The sequence below is a fragment of the Lucilia cuprina genome, chromosome 4, assembly GCF_022045245.1.
Source record: "Lucilia cuprina isolate Lc7/37 chromosome 4, ASM2204524v1, whole genome shotgun sequence".
NCBI classification, from domain to species: Eukaryota; Metazoa; Arthropoda; class Insecta; order Diptera; family Calliphoridae; genus Lucilia; species Lucilia cuprina.
The window spans coordinates 8,109,424-8,131,881 of record NC_060952.1 but is presented as its reverse complement, the minus strand read 5'-3'; the positions used below and the strand labels follow the sequence as shown (position 1 = coordinate 8,131,881).

General features: G+C 28.3%; 3 protein-coding genes across 3 annotated transcripts in view; 2 read left to right on the top strand and 1 right to left on the bottom strand.

The window, feature by feature from the left end:
- Positions 1-22,458, bottom strand: part of LOC111676460 (allatostatin-A) — a 70,072-nt gene that overhangs the window by 38,190 nt on the left and 9,424 nt on the right. Inside the window, exon 2 of the mRNA XM_046950515.1 lies at positions 21,760-21,793. Within this exon, the coding sequence (XP_046806471.1) occupies positions 21,760-21,771 (12 nt within the window). The 5' untranslated portion in view covers positions 21,772-21,793. The remainder of the gene's footprint in view (positions 1-21,759; positions 21,794-22,458) is intronic.
- LOC111676464 lies at positions 427-5,126 on the top strand. Its single transcript, XM_046950517.1, has one exon. It carries the CDS (start codon positions 840-842, stop codon positions 1,092-1,094), a length of 255 nt encoding a protein of 84 aa, XP_046806473.1. The 5' UTR covers positions 427-839; the 3' UTR covers positions 1,095-5,126.
- On the top strand, positions 15,124-20,453 carry LOC124419812. Its single transcript, XM_046950516.1, has 3 exons — positions 15,124-15,300; positions 19,876-20,230; positions 20,327-20,453. The coding sequence occupies exons 2-3, from the start codon at positions 19,881-19,883 to the stop codon at positions 20,373-20,375; spliced, it is 399 nt and encodes a 132-aa protein (XP_046806472.1). The 5' UTR covers positions 15,124-15,300; positions 19,876-19,880; the 3' UTR covers positions 20,376-20,453.

The following is a 22,458-nucleotide window of genomic DNA, read 5'->3' as shown; positions in this document are numbered from 1 at the left end:
TTACATTACATCTATGTGGCAACATTAATTTACCTTTACATTACATTTTTATACATATTTTCTCTTAACGCCGCCAATAAATTTTATATATTTTAACTTAGCTTGAGAAAAATACAGAAAGAGAGAGAGAATGTGTGAAAGTTTTACAAAACGATCGCATAGAGTTAAACAAAAAAATACAAAAACAGAAAAAGAAAAATCACACCTATAGAGTTGAATGAACAAAACAAAAAAACAACACAGAGCAGACTTTTTTTCTACAACAAGCTGAGAGCAGCAGCAGCAAGCGAACTTTTGTAAGCAGAGAAAGAGAAAAAAAAACAAAAATTAAGTTTATTTCATTTAATTTTTTTTTTTAATTTTGGTACGTTGGTGGTGATCAATCGAAAATGAAAAGAAAAAAACTTTATACAAACATTAGTTGATTGTGGATCAGTTTTACGTAAAAATTTCACTGAAACGGTTTGTTAAAGTTTAAACTACGGATAAATAAAGAAACGTATAAAAAAACACATACAACACAAAATAAAACATCCGACAAATACTAAACTAAATGGAATTTTAATAGATTTTTTTCTAACGATAATAAGGAAAAAAAAATACAAATAAATAAAAGATTTTTGTATTAGAAACAAAAATATTCGTTAAACGTTAAGCCAAAATACAAAGAATTAAGAAAAATTTATTGCATTTTTTGGTATTTACTTTAAACGAACACACTCACACAAACCCAGTGAATTTAAAAAAAAAATTAAAGCAAAAAAAAATTTGCTACAAAACAAATAGAAATAGAACATTTTTTCCATTTAAATATTAATAAAAACTACAACAAAAACAAAATGTCTCATCAATGCAGTTGCGGTCGTGACCTCAACAATAATTATGTCGGCTATACAAGTGCTTACGCAAATGCCAATACCAGCTTAGATCGTGAGTCCAATGCCACCTTAAGTGGCTCTTCAAAATCTTCACCAGGCTCACAAACCCAATTCACAGCCAAGCTAATAGTGGGCACAGTGGGCGCCATTAAAGAGCTAAGGGAAAAGGAAAAATCACGTCAAACAATGACACGTGCCGGAGATCGTAGAAATTGAGTTGCAAATGAAAATAAAAAGAAAAAACGGTTAAGTTGCTTTTCTTTAAGTTTTTCCAAAACATTTTAGAGGCAAAAAAAGTGTTATTAAGCTGTTATTTTTAAGGTGTTGTAAGAAAAAGCAGGTGTGTTTTCAGTTGTTTATCTAGAATGAAGTGATGAAAGTGTAGTACTTTCTGATTGTTAGTGTGATTTAACAAAAAAAAAAATATTAAACAAATATGTAGTAAATTAGTTAAACAATTAAGTTTATTATGATGTCCTTTTTTCTATTCTATCTTAAAAGAAAAAAATGTTTTGTATATTTTTTTTTAAGATTTATAATGGATTTATTCATTATAGGTTTTTTACATTTAAAAAGGGAGTCAAATTAGTACCGTTTTATATAGTTTAAAGAAAATAGAAATTTATTATAAAATTTCTTTAAAATGTAAATTAATTAATTTTATTTAAAAAAATGCAGTTATTTAATAAGGTGTAAAATTTATGAAAAATATTCAAGAATAATTACATGGACATATTTAAGATAAAACATTTTTAAATTATATAATTTTCTGCAATAAAAATTACAAAGATTAGGAGATTATGATTTTCTTTATATTATGATTTTTACATTTCTCTACGTATTACTCTTTTTGCAGAAAAATTTGCAGGATATCAACGATTAATAGCCAATGCCTTTTAATTGTTGTATTAATTCCTAGTTAAACTTGTTTTAACTAAGGTTTGTTAATCTTCGATTAAATAGACTTTTCAATACTAGTTACTATCATTAACTAGGTTTAATTAAACTACATAATGTGAAATAATAGAAACCCAAATACCAAGATATACATCTTTAAAAGAAAAAGATGCCCTAAGTCCAAATCTAGCATCTATCTTCACATCTAGTTTATAAATAATTGAAACCCATAGTCTAAGGTATACATACATCTCAGTGTCTGAGCCCGAATTTGGCAATAAAATTTTCTTTACAACATCTACTTCGTATAGAAAACCCGCATTTCGTTAACATATTTTACAATTGACAACGCGAAGTTTTTTTATATCATCTTCAAGTCCAATCTGTCGAGTTTAAAACTCTGTTACATCTTTTCCCTTATTCGAGTTATTTTAACCTAAAACAGCAAATGGTATATCCAAGGAGAAGTAATAAGATATAACAGAAATTTAATCTTTATTTTCAAGATGACAGATTAGTTTTTAAGATGATGTAACAAAATTTTTAAATAAAGCATTCTTGGCGCTATTGCGCCAAATACGGAATCAGCGTACTCAATTTTTTAGAAAAGTATGTTTTGGTCTTTGGATTATAAACAATTTACAACAAAAGTTAAACTTTTAAAGAACTCTTGGCGCTATTGCGCCAAATACGGATTCAGTGTACTCAATTTTTTAGAAAAGTATGTTTTGATCTTTGGGTTATAAACAATTTACAACAAAAGTTTAACTTTTAAAGAACTCGGTTTAGTTAATCTACAGTTTTGTTTTGTTCTTTGGGATTATTAAAAATTTGTATTTAGAATACAAGTTTAACTTTCATGAACTCGGTTTAGTTAATTTATAGTTTAAGATCTAGATTCATATTCGGGCATTCAATTGTGTTAAAAAGTATGTTTTGGTCTTTGGGTTTTAAACAATTTTAGCATTAATTTTTATTTAAAGTTTAATTTTCATGAACTCAGTTTAGTAAATCTACAGTTTCAGATGATGTAACAAGATTTTGAAATGTAACTACCTTTGCGTTATTACAACTTTTAAAATATGATTAAATTTAAATTGGGATTCAGGGCAGTTAATCCTTATTATTGTGAGTTTAAATGTTGAACTTTCATTAACCCGATATATATAAAAGAATATAATATCAATAATGGTGGCTATCTTTAGCTAATATTTAATATTAAAAGTTGACATTTAAACGTTAGTTAATCTATCGTTATGTAAAGGTAATCAAATTCTAAATTCATTCCTTAATTAAGGAAATGTTGTTTGAAGTTAATTCAAGTTTAAATCGTTAACTAACCATTAAGGCAGCCTTGTTTAGTTAATCTTAAAGTTTAAAAAAGAAAGCAACTATTTGCAAAAATAAATCACGAATTTAAACTTTTGGTAAACTCAGGATTATCACGTCTAGTTAGTTAATCTGCAGTTATGAATGTGTTTAGTTAAATTTTCTTAAACTATGTTAAATTTGCGGTTATTCTACTCTTATATAAATTAAAAGTAAAAATTCTAAATAAATTTATAAGAAAGTTCGAGGCGCCTTATATCTACCTCAGTTCATATAGATATTCAGATTTTCAAAATTGTATTGTAAGACGTGACAACTATTACTTGAAATAAAAATAAATAGACATTGAGATAAAGGGGCTAAAACTTTGAAACGTCAAACTGTCTTAAACATGGTTAGTTAAACAGATATATAAAATATTTGACCTCGCCACCATCTACTGTCTACCAGACAGGAACGCTAATCTACCGGAGGCGACAAAATTTAAATTGGACTATTTCATGCAGTAAATCTTCAGATTTAAACTTTCATTAATATTTAAAAACCACCAGTAAAATAAGGATTAAAACTCTTTCTAAACCTGGATGCCTAAAGTGCAAAAGATTGTAGATTTTAATAATTAATTTGAATATTTAAAGACTTTTAAATCTTGTAAAAATTTATAACAAAATTTTGAATTTTCATCGAATATTTTTTTTTTAATTTTTATTTCACAACATTAACACTGCATTTTCTTTTTTCTTATCCTTTAATAATTAATTTTTCATTTCCTATTAATGCTTTACAATTTTAACGAATTTCTTAATAATTTAATTAGTATATCATGTTTTTATTTTTTATAACTTAAGTGCAATTTTATAGTTTTTTTTGTAATTTTTTGTTTGTTATGTTTTTAAAAATTTTTGTTGTAATTTTCATTTTCTTTTAAGTTAAATAATTGGGTTTTAAAAAAAATTAAATTTGTTTTCGATAATTACTTCCGTTTGGTGAAGTAAATAAATTTCAATGGTTATGGTTATATAGCTTAAGTATTTGTAAAAAAAAACCCGGTATATAGAGATTTTTAATAAAGTTATTAATGGTTTATAACAGAAATTTTGTATAGAAAAAGTGTTTAATAAAACATAAATAACTTTATGAATGTTTAAATATCTTATCCATAAACTTTTATCAATGGTTTATAAATCAAATTTTCTTACAAAATCTGTTTTATAAACTTTTGATAAATTTTTATGAATAAGGCAGTAAAAGTTTACCAGTAAGAGTTTAAGGCAAAAGTTGTTAATTTTGAGTTTTAATCTTAATTAGTTTTGAAACAAACAACATCAGAAGTGCAATAGTTTTAGGCTTTGCTTAAAATATAAATAAAAAAAACTATAAAGTTTTTAAAACTTTTTTTTTTTATTTTCGCTTAAACTTAACAATTTTATTGTTAAAAAATAAACTACTTAATTGTTGGTTTTATTTTTTTTAAATTTTTTTTTTAATAAACCAATGTCAACCAAGTTTATTTAACTCATAGTAAATTACATCATCTTTAAATAATCAAAAGCAAATGAAATTAAAATTATAATAAAAAAAAATAACAAAACATTATTATCAATATAGATTTAGAAACAAAGGAACATCTAACAAAAGAAAAAAATGCAATAACTCATTTAGAAAACAAACAAATAAACAAAAGTTCTACAAAACTGAAATTAAATTAAAAAAATATATAAAAAATCTAAACTTATTTATAATTAACTTAAGCAAAAAAGTGTTAATAATTTTATTATACAGTTGTAAAGATTATTTTTTATTATATTTAAAAAATAACACAAAATTGTTTTTTTGTAGTTATCACTTAAAGTACACAGTTTTTTCATTATTTTTATAATAAATATCTTATTTAAATGCACACTTTCAAATTATTTATATTGTTGTAAAAATATTATAGTTTTGGGAAGCTATCCCTGCAATCATTTATGCGTCTAAGAACTTTCCATGTTTTATGTGATTTTTAAGTAGTAAGTAGTGAAAGAAAAAACAAGCATTAAAAAATTATATATATATATATTTAATAATCTATAGTTTGTAAGTTTTGAAAAATAAAAATTTATAAAAACAAATAAAAAAATAAATACTTACAATATTTACATAAAAAATATATAAAAAATTGAGTTTTATTTGAAAGTAGGCAATTATCATATTTTCGAATATACAAAGAATGAGTTGTTTAAGCATTTAAAAGTTTCTAACCATAGTTAATTAATCTATCGTTTTGTGAAGGAATAGAAAATACATTAAATTTAAAAGCTAAAAACTTAAGCAACAACTGTGTATACTTAGTAATGAGTTAAAAAGCTTATCACTACTTATTTATTAGCATTTTAACTTATTATTTTAATACGGTAATGACATTAGAACAAGTAGCTACTTCCACGCTCTCTTACATATATGGAGTTAAAGAAGTACTTGCAATTTCTCTTACAAAGAAGTTATTTTCGTTGTTAATTGTAAAAGGGCGGCAGCGAGAATATGAAAATGTTCTACGCACAGGAACACTGCTTGGCAATTATATTGCTTATTTTGCTTTTTAACACCCAAAAATATTGGGTGTTAAAAAGTGAGTCGATTTAGCTATGTCCGTCTGTCTATGTGTCCATGTAAACCATGTGCGCATGCTACAGGTCGCAATTTTGGTGATAAATTGGTGATATTTAGTCCAAGGACGAACGCTTTTGAAAATGTTTGAAATCGGATCATTATATCGCTTAGCCCCCATACAACCTCCCGAATAGGGCCTTTGGGCTAATAATTTTCGTAAATAAGCTATTATGCCCACAAAAATCGGCAAATCTTAGTTTTACAGAACTTTAAAAGACACTACCGATTTTTGTAATGATGGGGCCTCAGTAATCCAGACGGTAAGTATCTAGGAGTCATGGAACAGTAAGTGGTTATGTAAGTACAAAGCATTACTGAGTTTACACCTGTCAAATATTTGAAGAGAAACGTCATACTACTCATTTACATTAAAGTAAAAAAATAAAAATCTAAAACCTTCGATCCTGCTAACCGAATATTGATCCCAAGAAAAACATTTGGAGAAATGACATCTTAGAATAAACCAATTTTTCATTATCGGCGAAAATACATAACCTAAAACTTTACAGCCAATTCCAACATTCTTAAATTTCCAGCAGTTCGACAAAGAGTCAATGCATACGAAAAAGACAGTAATTTCCACTAATAGTAAACCACCTGGATGATCGTAATTCGTATGTTTTAGGTCATTCGTCACGAATGTACCCATTGTAATCGAGAATGAAGACAGTCGTCACTTTAGAGTCCTCTTTGTAAGCAGGAGCGGAGACAGTCGTCTCTTTACTGTCCTCAATTAACTTAAAGATTATACTCTTAAAAGTTGTTTTTTTTTTGTGTTGTACTTCCGAAAGTAGTCTTTTGGAAAAATGATTATTACTTTCTACTAATATGCCACCATCTGGTTGACTCAAATTTATATCTTTCGGGTCAATCGTCACATTATTGTCCCTTAGTATTCTAGAGAGTAGACACTTGAAATTTTTAAATTTTAGTTCCATTAATATCTTACCACCAATTCGTATGTTTTTGGTCTTTCGTACCAAATAAACTCTTTGTAATTGAGAATGAAGACAGTCGTCACTTTAGTGTCCGCTTTGTAAGTGAGAGCGCAGGAAATCGTCTCTTTACTGCCTCTTTGTAGGGTGTAGAGTGACGATTGACTTCCTAGTAGGACAAGCCCATGTTGAAATGGTCAGTCACCTGGATAGTCAGGTGGCTAGGGCCACCACAAGTGGTAGGTTAAGTGGTCAGTTCGGGACTGTCCCTTCGAACTGCTGGGTTCTTTATCAAACATTTTCCAATATAGAAACACCCATACTTTCAGACACTTCCGTATGACTAAACTTAATAATAACAAAACTAAAATACCAAAGAACAAAAACAACAAATCAAGTAAGTAGCCAACCAACCAACCAACCAACGTTTGAAAATAAAGCTCCGGTGTGAAAGTTAAAAAAAAAATTAAAAAACATTTAAATAAAGACAAGAATGTAAAAGGAAACAAGAAGTTTACAAATGAAGAGAAAAAAACAACAACAAAAATCAGAACGCTTTTGCTTTCACAACTCAAGAAGTTGTAGAAAGAAATGAAGAACAAGAAACACAAAATAAAAAAAGAAAAGACTTGCACGAAAGCAAAATTTTAATGTCGCTATGAAAAGAGTGAAGAAAGAAATGAAAAGAATTCACTTACAAAAACAAACAAACAACTTCACCTAAAGACAACTATTTCGACTTTTTATTTTGTTTATTTTCATTTTTAATGTGTCTGTAAATAAAACTTAAAAACACAATACTATAGTATTTGAACAAGAAGCATGAAAGTATCTTTTAGTATGGTAACAATAACAACAATACAGAACGATATAGAAAAGAAATTCGAAAAAAAACTGTAACCGGTTGTCGTAAGTTCTACATACGAGCGTAGTATGAATTGAGACGAATCGTAACGATTACACATTTTTTTACGAATTGCAGACGAACATTAAACTTGATGGGAGCTTCTAACTTACAACAACACACACTAGCGCAAGCAACATTTATCGTGATGTTATTGTTATTGTTGCTGGGGCTGTTTGTTGTTGATAGAACAGCGATAGCGATGGCAGCGAGTAACAGTGACCCAGTCTCTCGTTTTCATTTTGTTTTTTTTTTTTTTTTTTATTTTTATTGTTGCAGTAGTTTATACTATACTTTTTGTTTTGTTCTCATTTTCAATCATTCGTAGTTGCCATCGTTGTTGTCGTTTCCATCGTCGTCGCACATTGATCGTCATTATCGTTTCAGTTCTTGCTGCTATTGTTGTTGTTGTTCGTGCTTTCTTTGGCAATTATTCTACAAGCTTAAATACTCATGCAGAGTGAGAAAAATAAGCATTTTATAAAAATTTAACTAAACTGGACGTATAAATTGTTGGTCGTTCTATCGATCGATCGTTGGAGCTTTAACAAGACGCTTGCTTGCAATTGATTGTGTTGCTCTTATGAGTTTTTTCTATAGTATAGAAGTTTACTCATATGAATATACATACGTCATACGTACACTACACATACAAACTTCTAAAAATATTTACAATACGTAAAACGTTCATATATGGAGAATTGGTACTACGATTTAAATGAATGCGAGTACTTTGTACGTGTTTTTATTTATTTTTGTATTTTGTATAATGTTGATGATCATTGGAATTGTTAGTCAGAAATTTAGTTAAATAAATATATACATATGCAGTTATTTTAGAGAATGCAATCTCTCTTATGCAGCAACAAGTTTTAAAATATACGCGATGCGATCCTGATCCTTAGTAGTTGGATAGTACGTATGCATCATATACCTTTGACACCTGAACTGTGAAGGTCAAAGCACAAAGTTATGATCAGTTTCCAAAAATATGTATTTTAAAAAGAACTCTTGCCATAAGATCCATCTCAAATTAAATTAAATCGTTCATGTTGGTTGAAGTGTACCCTTTAACAACTACTTATAAAACCAAATCGTCGTTTCTAGGCAAAGGGTCGGAACTAGCCGTTTAAAAACATGTAGCATCTGATAAGTTCCAAAAATATATGTTTTATATAATTTAATAAATTTAAGTTTTCAACAAGTTTTTGGCTTTAGATATCGTGCCTATGATCATAGACTGTATATTTTCTATGATCTTATATTATCGATTACTTATCATATCAAATACTCGTTTCACATCTGATAAGTTTCCAAACTATATGTTGAGTTTACAGGGACCAACGTTATAATTCGAATTATAAAAATTTACTTAAGTTTTCAACCAGTTGGTTAGTTAGTTAGTTTCACATCTGATAAGTTCCAAAACTCTACGTTGAGTTTACAAGGAACAACGTTATAATTCGAATTATAAAAATGTAATTAAGTTTTCAACAAGTTGGTGAATTTAAATATCGTACCTATGATCATAGACAATATACATATGATCAGTTATCATAGGCACGATCAAATACTCGTTTCACAAATTCTCAGTGTCCCAATATTTGGTATAAAAATTAAGTGCCATCTAATGGTATTGGTTATCGTGCACTGTTCAATATACATATACGGAAACGGTTGCATACATTGGTTGCTACATTTTTACATCCTTCAATAAAGAAAAATAATTGATCTATCTCTGTTTCACATAACTATAATAATATTATTTACAATTATTCTCTGGTGACAAATTAGTAATTGGCGAACAAAATGATGCAATGCATTCTTTTGAATTTTGAAAAGACTACAATACAAAAAACTCTTTTGGTTTTTTTATATTTATTTAAATTTTTTAATAAATAGCTCTTACTGTGATCCCAAACACTTTGTACTGTGTGTGTGTTCTATATTGTAGCTGGCATAAGTGCTAGTTGGTGACTACATTCATACATCTCAGTGTGCACGTTCCACTACTACTCCTAATAAGACCCAACTCGTGCTTGTGGTCATTTGGGTCAATCTAATTGAATTTATTTTACTTTTTTAAGTTTAAACTACTTATATCATATCGTCACTGTGTAGTTTAAATTCAATTGTATATGTATTTAATGTTGTTTTTATTGTTATGTCAACTAATTTAAACTGGAACGAATTAGGTGGAATTTCAAGGGCGTCATGTAAAGTATATCAATAGATATAACAATTGATGAATAGAAATAAAGAATTAAGAATTTAAGCTTTTATGTAGTGTAAACAACTGTCGTTATGTACAAATACTGTTGTTCTAGCAAACATTTGGTCTAAATGACGCACACGCAAATAAGTTAATAAGTATACTTGCTGTATTCATATTTCTAAGATCTTTATCAATTAAGTCAAAAGATCGTGACATTACCTTGAATAATAAAATTCAAATATGTACAATAAATTGTTCATTAAATATTGATACTTAAATGAGTATGTATTGCCATCTTAATGTTCTTTAGTCTATGGGGAAATAGATTTATCTCAGACATTTGTAGTAAACAGAACTTTAAAGATATTCCCCCATATTGATAAATGCGCGTAATAAACCTAAAATAGGCGATTAATGTCTTAATTTGAATACGGAGATTGTCTTTATTTTATATTTTATTCTAGTTCAGTTCTAGTTCAGTTCTAGTCCAGTTCTAGTCCAGTTCTAGTTCAGTTCTAGTTCAGTTCTAGTTCAGTTCTAGTTCAGTTCTAGTTCAGTTCTAGTTCAGTTCTAGTTCAGTTCTAGTTCAGTTCTAGTTCAGTTCTAGTTCAGTTCTAGTTCAGTTCTAGTCCAGTTCTAGTCCAGTTCTAGTCTAGTCCAAAAATTATTGACAAATTGTCTCACGTGCATACAGTGAGTTTTTATATAATATCTGTAAAATTACATAAATATGTTTGGAATGTGCCAAGTCATGAGTGTGTGTTGATCGTATAGAAATAAAAAAAAAATATTTTTTAATTTAATCTAACATGTATTAAGTAGAATAAAATTATTTTAAAAAGCTTGATTATTTTAAATACAATTTAAAAAAATTAATTCTTTTTTATAATATTTGAGAAGACAACGCTGCTTAAGAAATCTTATTTGTTTTCTCTAAACACTCCACACAAAAAATCATATTATTAAAAAGTAATCAAATAATATGCCAAATTTCAAAATAAACAAAAAAACCCAAATATTACCATCAAAAGAGTTCATTAACCCTAAAAGATTTGTAAATACAACGTTAAGTATACGTCATCTCTTATGGAAAATACCAAATCGATCATAATCTCAATATGTAATTAAAGTGAAAGGATATTAAATTATTTTGACAAGACCACTTCAAAGAAATAAACTCAATATCTATTTTTAAAAATCAATAGCAACTAAAAAAAGAAAGTAAATTACCCAGAACCGAAAACTAAAATAACAAAAAAACATTTGAAAATGTTAAAAAGTGAAACTGCTGCATTAAACAAAATTCTATAAATTACTTTGAAGAAAAAAGTTAAGATCTTTTGCAAAATTATAAAGCAAACATAAATTAACTTAATTTTATTAACCCGAATAAATATCACTTCAATAACTATTCTGGGCAAAAATACCAAAAAGGGGCAAAAAAAAAAAAAAATAAATAAATAAATCTAATAAGATCTACAAATATTGCGGATCGTTTTCATTAGTGTGTATCTAATACGTAATTTTAGTGTCTTTGTTGTATTACTTACGTATGTATATATTTAAAATAACATCAGCTATAATCATTTTAATAATAAAAAAAAAACACAGAACTTTCTCCAGCCACTTTAAAATATCAAAGTAAAACATATGGTTGTTGATCAAATAGCCAGTCGGTCGATCGGCACAAGACAACATTGTTGTTGGTTAGACAACGGATGGATAGAGGCTGGCATATTTATTTGCTTAATAATATGGGTGTTATTTTGATCTGTTGCACAGTGATTTCGAATGAGAGGAAAAACTTTTAAATCTTACTTGGGTGAAAATAGAGTTAACATAACTTTTAGCAGATATATAATATAGATCGTTTTTTTTTTTATTTGTCCTATACCCACCTTAAAGTATACCAATCGACTTAGAATCATTTTCTGAGTCGATTAAGCTATGTCCGTCCGTCCGTCTGGCTGGCTGACTTGCTGGCTGTCCATGTAAACCTTGTGCGCAAGGTACAGGTCGCAATTTTCACGATAATTGGATGAAATTTGGCACACACGCATCTTTTGGCCCAAGGACGAAGCCTATTGAAAATGGTTAAAATCGGTCCATTATTTCGACTAGCCCCCATACAACCGTACCCTCCAAATAGGGCCTTTTGGCTTATAATTAATTTAAATGATCTATTATGTTAACAAAAGTCGACAAAACTTAGTTTTATAGAACTTTAAATGACACTACCGATTTTTGTAATGATCGGGCTTCATTTGACCCTATCCCCCATACAAACTCCCCTTCAGAAAATGACTTAAAGGTCAAAATTCACTTGCAAACACTAATAACACTTTTAAATTCTACATAAATAATATTGAAGAAGACTTAACTCCCCCTACCAACATTTTTAAGGATAGGGCCATATTTTGCCCTACTCCCCTTTGGGCCCTCTTAAAAAAATATCTTTTTTTGCCAAAAAAAAGTAAAAATATTCCGAAATAAAGTTAAAAAAAAACAAACCAAATGCTTTATTTTTTTAAATAATCCCCATTTTTAACATACATACTGACTGGTGTAGGGTATCATATGGTCGGCTACTCCCGACTATACATTCACACTTGCTTTTAAGTTGTCTTTGATTTTAAAGACGATCTTTTGATGAATGATCAAACTTTTAATGAAGACAACTAAAAATCAGTCCTTTAATACATATGTTTCTACTTATCTTAAGATGCAACGATGATTTTCTGGTGAACAGTTCCTACATTGGAAAATCTTTTGATCAAAATAAGAACTTTTATTGATAATGGAATAATTTCAAAAATATGATCTTTTAGTGAAAGTAGTTTGATCTGTTATACGCACAATACTTTATAAAAACTTTTTTTGAAAAAGCCGATAATTTTCTAAAAGAATCAACTTTTGAAAGAAATTTTAGAGAACTTTTTATTTAAAACTTAAATGGCAAAAAAATGAACAACTCTTTCAAGCCCACTGCAACTCGAGTTAAATGTTGTTGGTGTTACTTGACTTTAATGGGTGATTGTTGTGTTGTATTGTTGTTACGATGTTGTAGATGCTGCTGTTGCTTACATGAGAGCTCGTGTATATATTTCAGTATTTTATTGGAAACTTTATGAAGCCTAAAGCGATTTTATGTCACTTGAAACAAGATATTAGTGGTATGTAAATAAAAATTAAAATATATGTATATAAAAAAAACACACATAAATAAAGAAAAAAGATTAATTTTTCATTATACGCTTGATACAGATGTGAATACAATAATTAAAAAAAAGCTACAACACACATACACAGAAATTGTGATGCTTAAGACTAGCACACGAATCAAGGGGTGGGTAACTTGATAAAAGTAAAGTGTGGTCAAATGTAAAATATATAAAGAAATAAAGATTAAATGACTCTTTTTTTGTTTAATTTTATTAAAATATATATTTTTATCTCTATTTAGAGTGAAATGAAAGAAAATTTTTAATGAAAGCAAAACAGAACTGGATTCTTAAGATGCTGTTTGAGTTTTGTGATTAAGTTTAGCTGATGCCTGTTGGCTACCAGCTGACCAACATTCTACGATGACAGCAGCAACATTAACATCAGCCTCAGCCTCAACGTCAACATACTTACTAGTCAAGCTGTTGAAAAAGAAATGCCAACAACTGCTACAACAACGATATTTATCTTTAGCTAACTACCCATCGATCAACCAACAGACCAAAACCACAAATTAATAATAAATAGTTATCTACGGGTTTATTAAATGTATAGTAGGGGAAAATTGCTTATGGGCATGATCATTTCAAAAATAATTCTTTGTTGATATTTCTGTTTAGTTATTTAGGTTCTTAAGGAGTTACAATGTTTTGCAGAACTGCAAAGAATAAAAAGTATCAATTGATTTTAGAGATGTAGAGAGATCATATAATTTCAAAGCATCTATATGAGGTAAATCGATCAATCTAATATTTAATTAATTAGTAATTCAATTACCACTTTAAAGGAATGCGGTTTTTGTTAGGTGACAAATGAGTAATATGTATACATATGTATTAGTAATATGTATACATATGTTATCTTGATCCGTGGTAAATGAGTTTAGATACAAGGATAAGTGCCCATGTAAAACTTAAATTGAAAAGTAATGAGTTAAAATGCTAATTCTTTACACTACTTCTTTATTAGCATTTAAACTTATTCTTTTAACAAGATAATGACATTGAAGGGAAGTACTTCTACACTCGCTTACAAATAGGATATTAAATTAAATTAAAGAAGTATGTACTTGCAATTTCGCTTACTCAGGAGTTGTTGAGTAAGTGGTTAATAATAAAAAACACAGTCAGAAAACGAACCAGAAAAAACGAAGCGTAATAGTTTTCAGATACATATTTAATTTGACTTTTTTTTTTGTAAAGCACATTTTTAACTTGCACTTAAAAAAAAGTTCAAACAAAACGACAAATCTAAAAATAAAGTACTTTTACATCGGATTAAAAGAAAGTCATTCTAGAGTACTGCAAAATAATGCAGACGGTAAGTAGTAGTTTTAGAAAAGTAAGTGTTTCTGGAAGTTGTTGATGTATTGTGACTGTGGCCGATAGTTCATTCCTGGGGAAAAAACTTTCGGTTGACTCTGGTCGTTATGGAGCGAAGATCGCATTATCGTAAGGAAGTTTATGGAAGTAAAGCCCATTACCCAGATTTACAAACTTTTGCAAAAATGGAGAAGATCTCGACAAAAGTTTTTGAAGTATAATTCCATAAAAATCTCGATATTTTTAACAATTGAAAAAGTTTTTTTAATATGTTTTATTCTTTCCAGAAGGATCATAAGTACGGACATGGTGGAAATCTAAAAAGCGTAACATGTCATAAACGTCTTAATTTCAACTTTTTAGTAGAATTGTAAAAGCAACTAAATGATCAGTTTCCTGATCATAAAACGATCTTTGTGGAAACTAAAGAAATATTTCTTCGGAAAAACTGGGTTGGTTTGGGCAGAATGGTAAATTTAAAATGTTTAAAAACTTTTTAACGATATTTGCAAAATAAATAAAAAAAATTTCCTCTAACATAGCATCACTTGCCTCTTAACATGGATCCAGCACTATAACTACAGTAGTAGTAAAAGAAGAAAACTACCAAGACAACAAAATCACCCAAAACTTTTACAAAAGAAAAAAAAAGAAATGAAATAAAATAAGCAGCAGCATTCGATGATGGTGATTTTTTTGTTGTAAATGAAAGAGTAGTATTCTACGATCTTCTTTGACTTCTAATGAAAATCATAAGGTGAGAATCAATTCAGTATAGTTTACGGCCATCTAAGAAACAAACGCAAAAATCTCGGTTAAATTGAAAAAACAAATAAATACGAATTTTATATAAAAATAAAATAAATAATTATAAATTTTCCTAAGAAAAGGATTTTATATCAATAATATAAAAAAAAACTATTGTTTTGAGTTAAAATCCCCCCCACAGGTGATGGTGCTTAAGAATTCATATAACAAAATTTAAATTATTAAAATCACAAGTTTTAAAATTAATGCAAATTTACTTCATTTACATTTAAATAAAATGCAATTTATGTGATTAACAAAATTCAACTTGTTATTTTTTTTTTGCATAATTTTTGTAATAGAATTATAATTATATATAAATTTTTTGCATTGGACTCGCTTTATTGAAGATTTAAAATACAAAAGCCGACATCAATTCAACCGTATTAAATTATGATCAAAGTGTTGGTACTCTAGGTATTGGGGCATTGATTTTTTTTATTATTATTTTGTTACATGCGAATTGATTGCACTCAAAATGTCTTATACAAAGAGAAAAAAAAAACTGATGGATAACAAATGTTTTCTACTGTTACCAGCTACAATATCTAATAATAAACGCAGTGTTACTTGTGCGGTATCGCCTGTTTGAAATTATAACTACTCATTATACGCTCAAGGGAAAATGTTAGTTATAATCTACAGCACTGAAGTGGGGAAAATTTAAAGCAAAGGCTGATGTTTAAAAAAACTAGAAAACATAATTATCTCCTTAAATTGTCAAAATCTGTATTGTTTAAATCATGTTTGCCCTTTTTTTTTATTAAAAACAATCAAGGTCTGATAAAGTATCCCTTATAAGCAATTCCGCTTCAACAATCTTCTTATGTCATATGATATGTTTTGTGTAAACATAACTATTTACCTCAGAAGTTTTGAAAAAATGTGATATGGGAATTGGAACAAGGTCCTTTTCAGTGTTACATTCCTCGATATTTCAAAAATTATTATCAGAAAATTAATATTACAATATACCGGGTAAAAAAACTTTACTTACCCGGTAAGCAGGCAAGTAATATTGAAGCAATGTGAAACTACTTACTTTTGGGGTGAATAACTAATTATTTTTTTTTTCAACGAGGTTCAAAAAATCCGACATTTCCGGGCTTAAACCTAGCTATACAGTTATTTTTTTGTATTGATAAATCTTTCCGCTTACTCAGGCTCAAATAACAAGTTATTTCATAATACTTTTTGGAATAGTTTTTAAATCCAAGTATAAATCGACGTTTTATACCCTACACCACTATAGTGGGGAGGGTATTATGCGTTTGTGCTGATATTTGTAACATACAAAAATATTAGTCCAATACCCATCTTAAAGTGTACCGATCGATTCAGAATCATTTTTTAGTCGATTAAGACATGTCCGTCTGTCCGGCTGGCTGGCTGTCCTTGTAAACCTTGTGCGCAAGGTATAGGCCGTAATTTTCAAGATAATTTGATGAAATTTGGACCAAGCATGTTTTTTGGCACAGGGACGAAGCCTATTGAAATGGTTCTAATCGGTTCATTATTTCACCTAGCCCCCATACAACCGTACCTCCTGATTTGAACTTTTTATGATATAATTACGTCAAATATTCTATTATCTCTCTAAAAATTGGCACAAATAATTTGTATATAAGTATAAATGACACTGCAGATTTTTGTAAGGAACGGCCCTTATTTGACCCTAGCCCCCATACAAACCCCCCTTCAAAAAATGACTTAAACGACTAAAATTGTCTTGTAACCATTTGTATCGCAATGAAACTCAACAAAACTAACTGTTATTTAAAAATATATCCTTTTCCCAAATTTACCGAGGATCGGCCCATATTGGACCTATATAAAACCTCATTAAGAAATTTTAGTTTTTTATCAATAAATTGCTTTAATATTTTGGAATAATGTTCAACATAATTTTCTTTATAAAAAGTAAAAATTTTCAAAATATACTCATGGTGTAGGGTATTATATGGCGGCCATGCCCGACTATACTTTCCTACTTGTTTTTAATAATGATATCAACTATGATTCGAAACACAAACGTTGTATAGATTATTTAGATAATTGGACTGATTCTCTAGATATTTGGCTATAAATCCTATTAAAAAGAATTAAATAATGTTATTAATAACGACCACTTACTACCAGGTAATGTATTAAGTAACTACATTATCTAGACTACTAATTACCAAAATTTGAAGATTTTTTGCTGGTTAGTAAGTTGGCCTCCTGTTTTCGTCTATAAATGATATGATGGGATTAGAATAAAATTAAACATAAGTTATATTAAAATGTGTAAAGTACGGTCCACTATAGATAAGGGCTCATTGAGGTCTTCCCTTATAAATTTTATGATATCAATATTGTTATAAAATTATATATAAAGTCGATTTATAAGAACTTTAGTCACTATTAAAAACTTTGTAAGGATCATTTCATTACAAATCATTGTCCCCATACTGGTCCATATAATGTAGGTTAGACAATTTGAATGAAGACAAACAAAAAAAGCCTTACGAAATATTTATATTTACTTAACCTTTTGACGACCATAGGCAAATATACTTTTCTGAAAATTTTTAGTATATATCAGTTCAAGGAACATATTAACGAGAATCTGTCAAACCATTATGTCAAATTTATTTACCAAAGGAAACATGGGACTTTGATGTTACCTATTATAATTCTTATCCACATCATACAAAAAAATTAAATTTATTCAACAAAAAATGTTTGGTCGTCAAAGGGTTAACCCATCCTTTGGACCACTTGCTAATATACTCACCCAATTCAATGTTAAGACATGATATGAAATATCATTTAAGTACCTAGATTTAGTAAACCATCATCGAGCAGTTCTATTACCATTAATTCTTAATAAACAAAGAAAATAATTGCATTAAACAAATTTTCCATCTAAGAATCATTAAAATAATGATCAAATTTGTTAAAAAGTACTTCTCATTAATTCCTTAATTAAGTGAATAAAAAAATTATCAAAATAACGAAATTCTAAAAACAATTTAATTATTAATCAAATAATTAAACAATTTCGTTGAAAATTTGTTAAAAAATTAAACGATGATTGAAACAATAAAATTATTAATTAAATACTCGCAGTGTTAAAACTGAAGTGTTTTTGGCAACGAAAATGGAGGAAATCAATTTAAAAAAATATATATGTATAATTTCTTAGTGGAACCAAAAAGGTGTTGAACACATTTTTTTATTTATCCAAATTTTTTTTTAATCAACATTAAATTTTTGAGTGTTAAGTTGTTCAACATTTTGTTATTCTGTCTGCTAAAATTATAATTTTTTTTGAAGCGATTAAATATTAAATAACTACAATTATTATTAACAATACACAAGTAGACAACAGCCAATATGTAAAATGTACATACCAACTACAAGACTACAAGTATAATTCTGTAAATATTTTATTTGTTTTGTTGTATACTGCCAAACAAAACATACAAACAAACAAACGTAATGCGGCAATGTTCTGCACTTTTTGTTGTTACACTGATGTAATCAAAACTATCGGTTGATCGAACGGCCAACCAACCAACCGATCGACCCAACCATCATGTTAACAACAAAACTAAATACAAAAAAAAAAATTTATATAAAAATAAATCCGTAATACAACACCAGACCATAAATATTGATGAGATGGTGATGAAGTAGTTTTTTTGTTATTATTTGTTTTTTCTTATTTTAGTTCATAATAATTTGTTTAAAAATTTTAATAACTCTAAGCATTTATACAAGTGTGACTGTGGCAAGCTTACAGTTTTTTTGTGGAATGTAATACAAAAAAAATGTACACAATTTTAAATTTATTTATATTTTTTTCACACTTCATATGTAAACGGCATAAGACATTATTCATTCAGTGGTTGATTTTGAATATTAATTTGTTCGAGTGCGAGCAAATAAATAATTAATAACAAATCAAAAATATATAAATACTAGAACCTCATTGTAGAATTTTTTTAAACTTGAATGATTTTGATGTGTTTTGTAAATAGAAATTAGTTTCTAAAGAATTCCTTAATAAATTATAATTCTACTTCATAATTTTTCAATTTTTCACATTTGTGAATACAATAAGTATGAACAAAAGAGTTCTCCCAAGAGATCTAATGATATTTTCTGAAATCTCGATAGCTTTATATAGTACATTGATTCCATCATAACAAAATTAAAACACGTTTAAATGCTCCGACCTTTTGAAAATTCTTTAAAAGATTCTACAACTTAACTGGAACTGAACTAGAACTGAATTAGAACTGAATTAGAATTGAATTAGAACTGAATTCAGAACTGAACTAGAACTGAACTAGAACTGAACTAGAACTGAACTAGAACTGAACTAGAACTGAACTAGAACTAAACTAGAACTGAACTAGAACTGAACTAGAACTGAACTAGAACTGAACTAGAACTGAACTAGAACTGAACTAGAACTGAACTAGAACTAAACTAGAACTAAACTAAAACTGAACTAGAACTGAACTAGAACTGAACTGAACTAGAACTCAACTATAACTGAATTAGAACTGAACTAAAACTGAACTAGGATATGAATGGAATATAACTAGATCTTTAACTAAGTGAAAAATGAGCCTATCTAAATTGTTTGTTTCTTTAATAAGATATCATTTACAGCATTGTTATAACGTAATTTCATAGAGAACTAAAAAATCTATTTTCATTTCAGATGCCATGTTTTTGCGTAAAAAAATATTTTTTACCTTCCTTATACTCTACGAAATACCCTCGATCATAAATAGTCAAGAATATCTAAAAGATTTAAAACCCGCCGATATTAAATACATCAGCAAAGATGAATTGCCTCCTGTAGAATTACCAAGACCCATTGTTTCAGTCAGGCAAGCAAGAGCATTAAATGAAGAACCAATAGATGATGAGTACACTGAGGATAACAGTCGTTTTCAAAAATCTCAAAGACCTACACTAATGGATATTGCTTTAGAAGTCTCTGTAAGAGAGGGTCTTAGCGCCATGAGAAAACTTTATACAAAAGTTGAACCGGATATGGTTAAAAATGGTAGGTAAGCATTATGAAAAGTTTATTTTCTAATAAATTAAATACAGCTAAGGAATTTGAATTATAAATAAAAAAATTAATTGGATTTTTTTAATTTTAGGTCAAGTATTACAAGACAATCATCCAGCTGCTTTGCTATCAAAATTTAGTGCACCCGTAGTGGATACCAGTCGTCGTGAAATGGCTGCTTATGCCACCTTGACAGCTGCTAAAGTTTTTCGCAAAAAGTAAGTAAATAATTTTCTTTTTAAATATTCAAATCACAACTCTTGCTGTTTATCAAGAAATACTAGTTCTTTTACTTAAACAAATCCAAACATGATGTTTGTAATTTCGCCTTTAAGTTTTTTTTTTGCTTACAAAATCATGATTTCAATACTACAATTTCTACCAAGACTAAGTATTTTTTGCAAACGTTGCTTTTTGTAAGCGAATCACATAAAAGTCAACTTTCACTTTGACATTGAAACTATTGTGGTAATTTCAATTTTATTTTTAATTTTAGTCTTAAGTTAATGTTATTATTTTTTCACTGTTTCTTCTGTTTCCTTGATAAGAAAGCTTGGCTCACTTCATGACTTTGGGAGTGGAATTTATTTATATTTTTAAGCAGTTTTAATGTCTAAATGGTGAATACACAAGTTGAATGCACGCTTTGGTATGATTAGGTTGAAAAGGCGATAGAGTTTGAAGTAAAGAGTATGTGAATAACTCTTAATCAAGTATTATATTTAACTTCAATATTTGCTTAATACATCTAAAACGGATATAATCACCATCACATCAATATGCTTAATGTGTTAAAACAAAGATATATATTTTTGTAATTAACGTATTAATACACTTAATGAAATTTCTATTTAATTACAACTTCAAAAAGTTATAAGTACGATTCGATTTTAAAAATTTATAAAAGAACTGAACTAGAACTGAACTAGAACTGAACTTGAACTGAACTTGAACTGAACTTGAACTGAACTAGAACTGAACTAGAACTGAACTAAAACTGAACTAGAACTGGACTAGAACTGGACTAGAACTGAACTAGAACTCAACTAGAACTGAACTAGAACTGAACTAGAACTGAACTAGAACTGAACTAGAACTGAACTAGAACTGAACTAGAACTGAACTAGAACTGAACTAGAACTGAACTAGAACTGAACTAGAACTGAACTAGAACTGAACTAGAACTGAACTAGAACTGAACTAGAACTGAACTAGAACTGAACAAGACCTGAACTAGAACTGAACTAGAACTGAAATAGACCTGAACTAGAACTGAACTAGAACTGAACAAGACCTGAACTAGAACTGAACTAGAACTGAAATAGACCTGAACTAGAACTGAAATAGAACTGAGTTAGAACTCAACTTAAACTGAATTAGAACTGACCTTAAGCTAAACTTAAACTGAACTATTTCTTTAAGAAATAGTCATAAAATTAAAAATCTAATGTTAACTTACATTCGAATTTTTTAAGAAATTTTCTTAGTATGTAAATTGCAACAAGTGTTCTAACACAAACTCACCTTTTTATTCATATAAGTTCACTGCTATTTCACCCTGAAATGAATTGAATTTATAAATTAATTTTCGTATTTACACAATTTAATTGAAAAAAATTTATTCAAATAAAATAATTAAAATGTTTAATTAAAAAATTATTAAAAATTTTCTAATACATATTAACATGATTGTATATGACATGCAATAGAGCAATTGATCAAACATTTAATTTCATTAAAAATTCACGAACAACTTTTAAAGTCGCCGTTTAATCTGGACAATTCTGGTAAAGAAAATCATTAAGCCCTGAATATTTAATTAAATGCATTTTTAATATTCACTAAGAAAAGGAGCTTAATTTATTTAAAGAATTTTTAACGTGTAAAAATTACAAATAATACATATTTGTTTTAAGTCTTCAGTAAACTCATGAGACGGGGATTGTCTTATGAGTTTAACTAATTATACAAATTAAAAAATAAATTGATATGTTATCTATGCATCATTTGAAAAAATCACAAAAATCAGATATTATAAAAGAGAGGTACAAGAGGTAATTATTTTGCTTTTATTCGCTTGTTTTGTTGGTTTGTTTGCAAGCGTCTTCTGCATTTCATAGTTGGCTGGCAGAACTTTCTCTTGCCAACAGCAGCAAAATAATCGTCAGTCAGTGCTTGTGAATGTTGTTCATTCAGCTGTAGTTTGTGGTGGCGTTGACGATG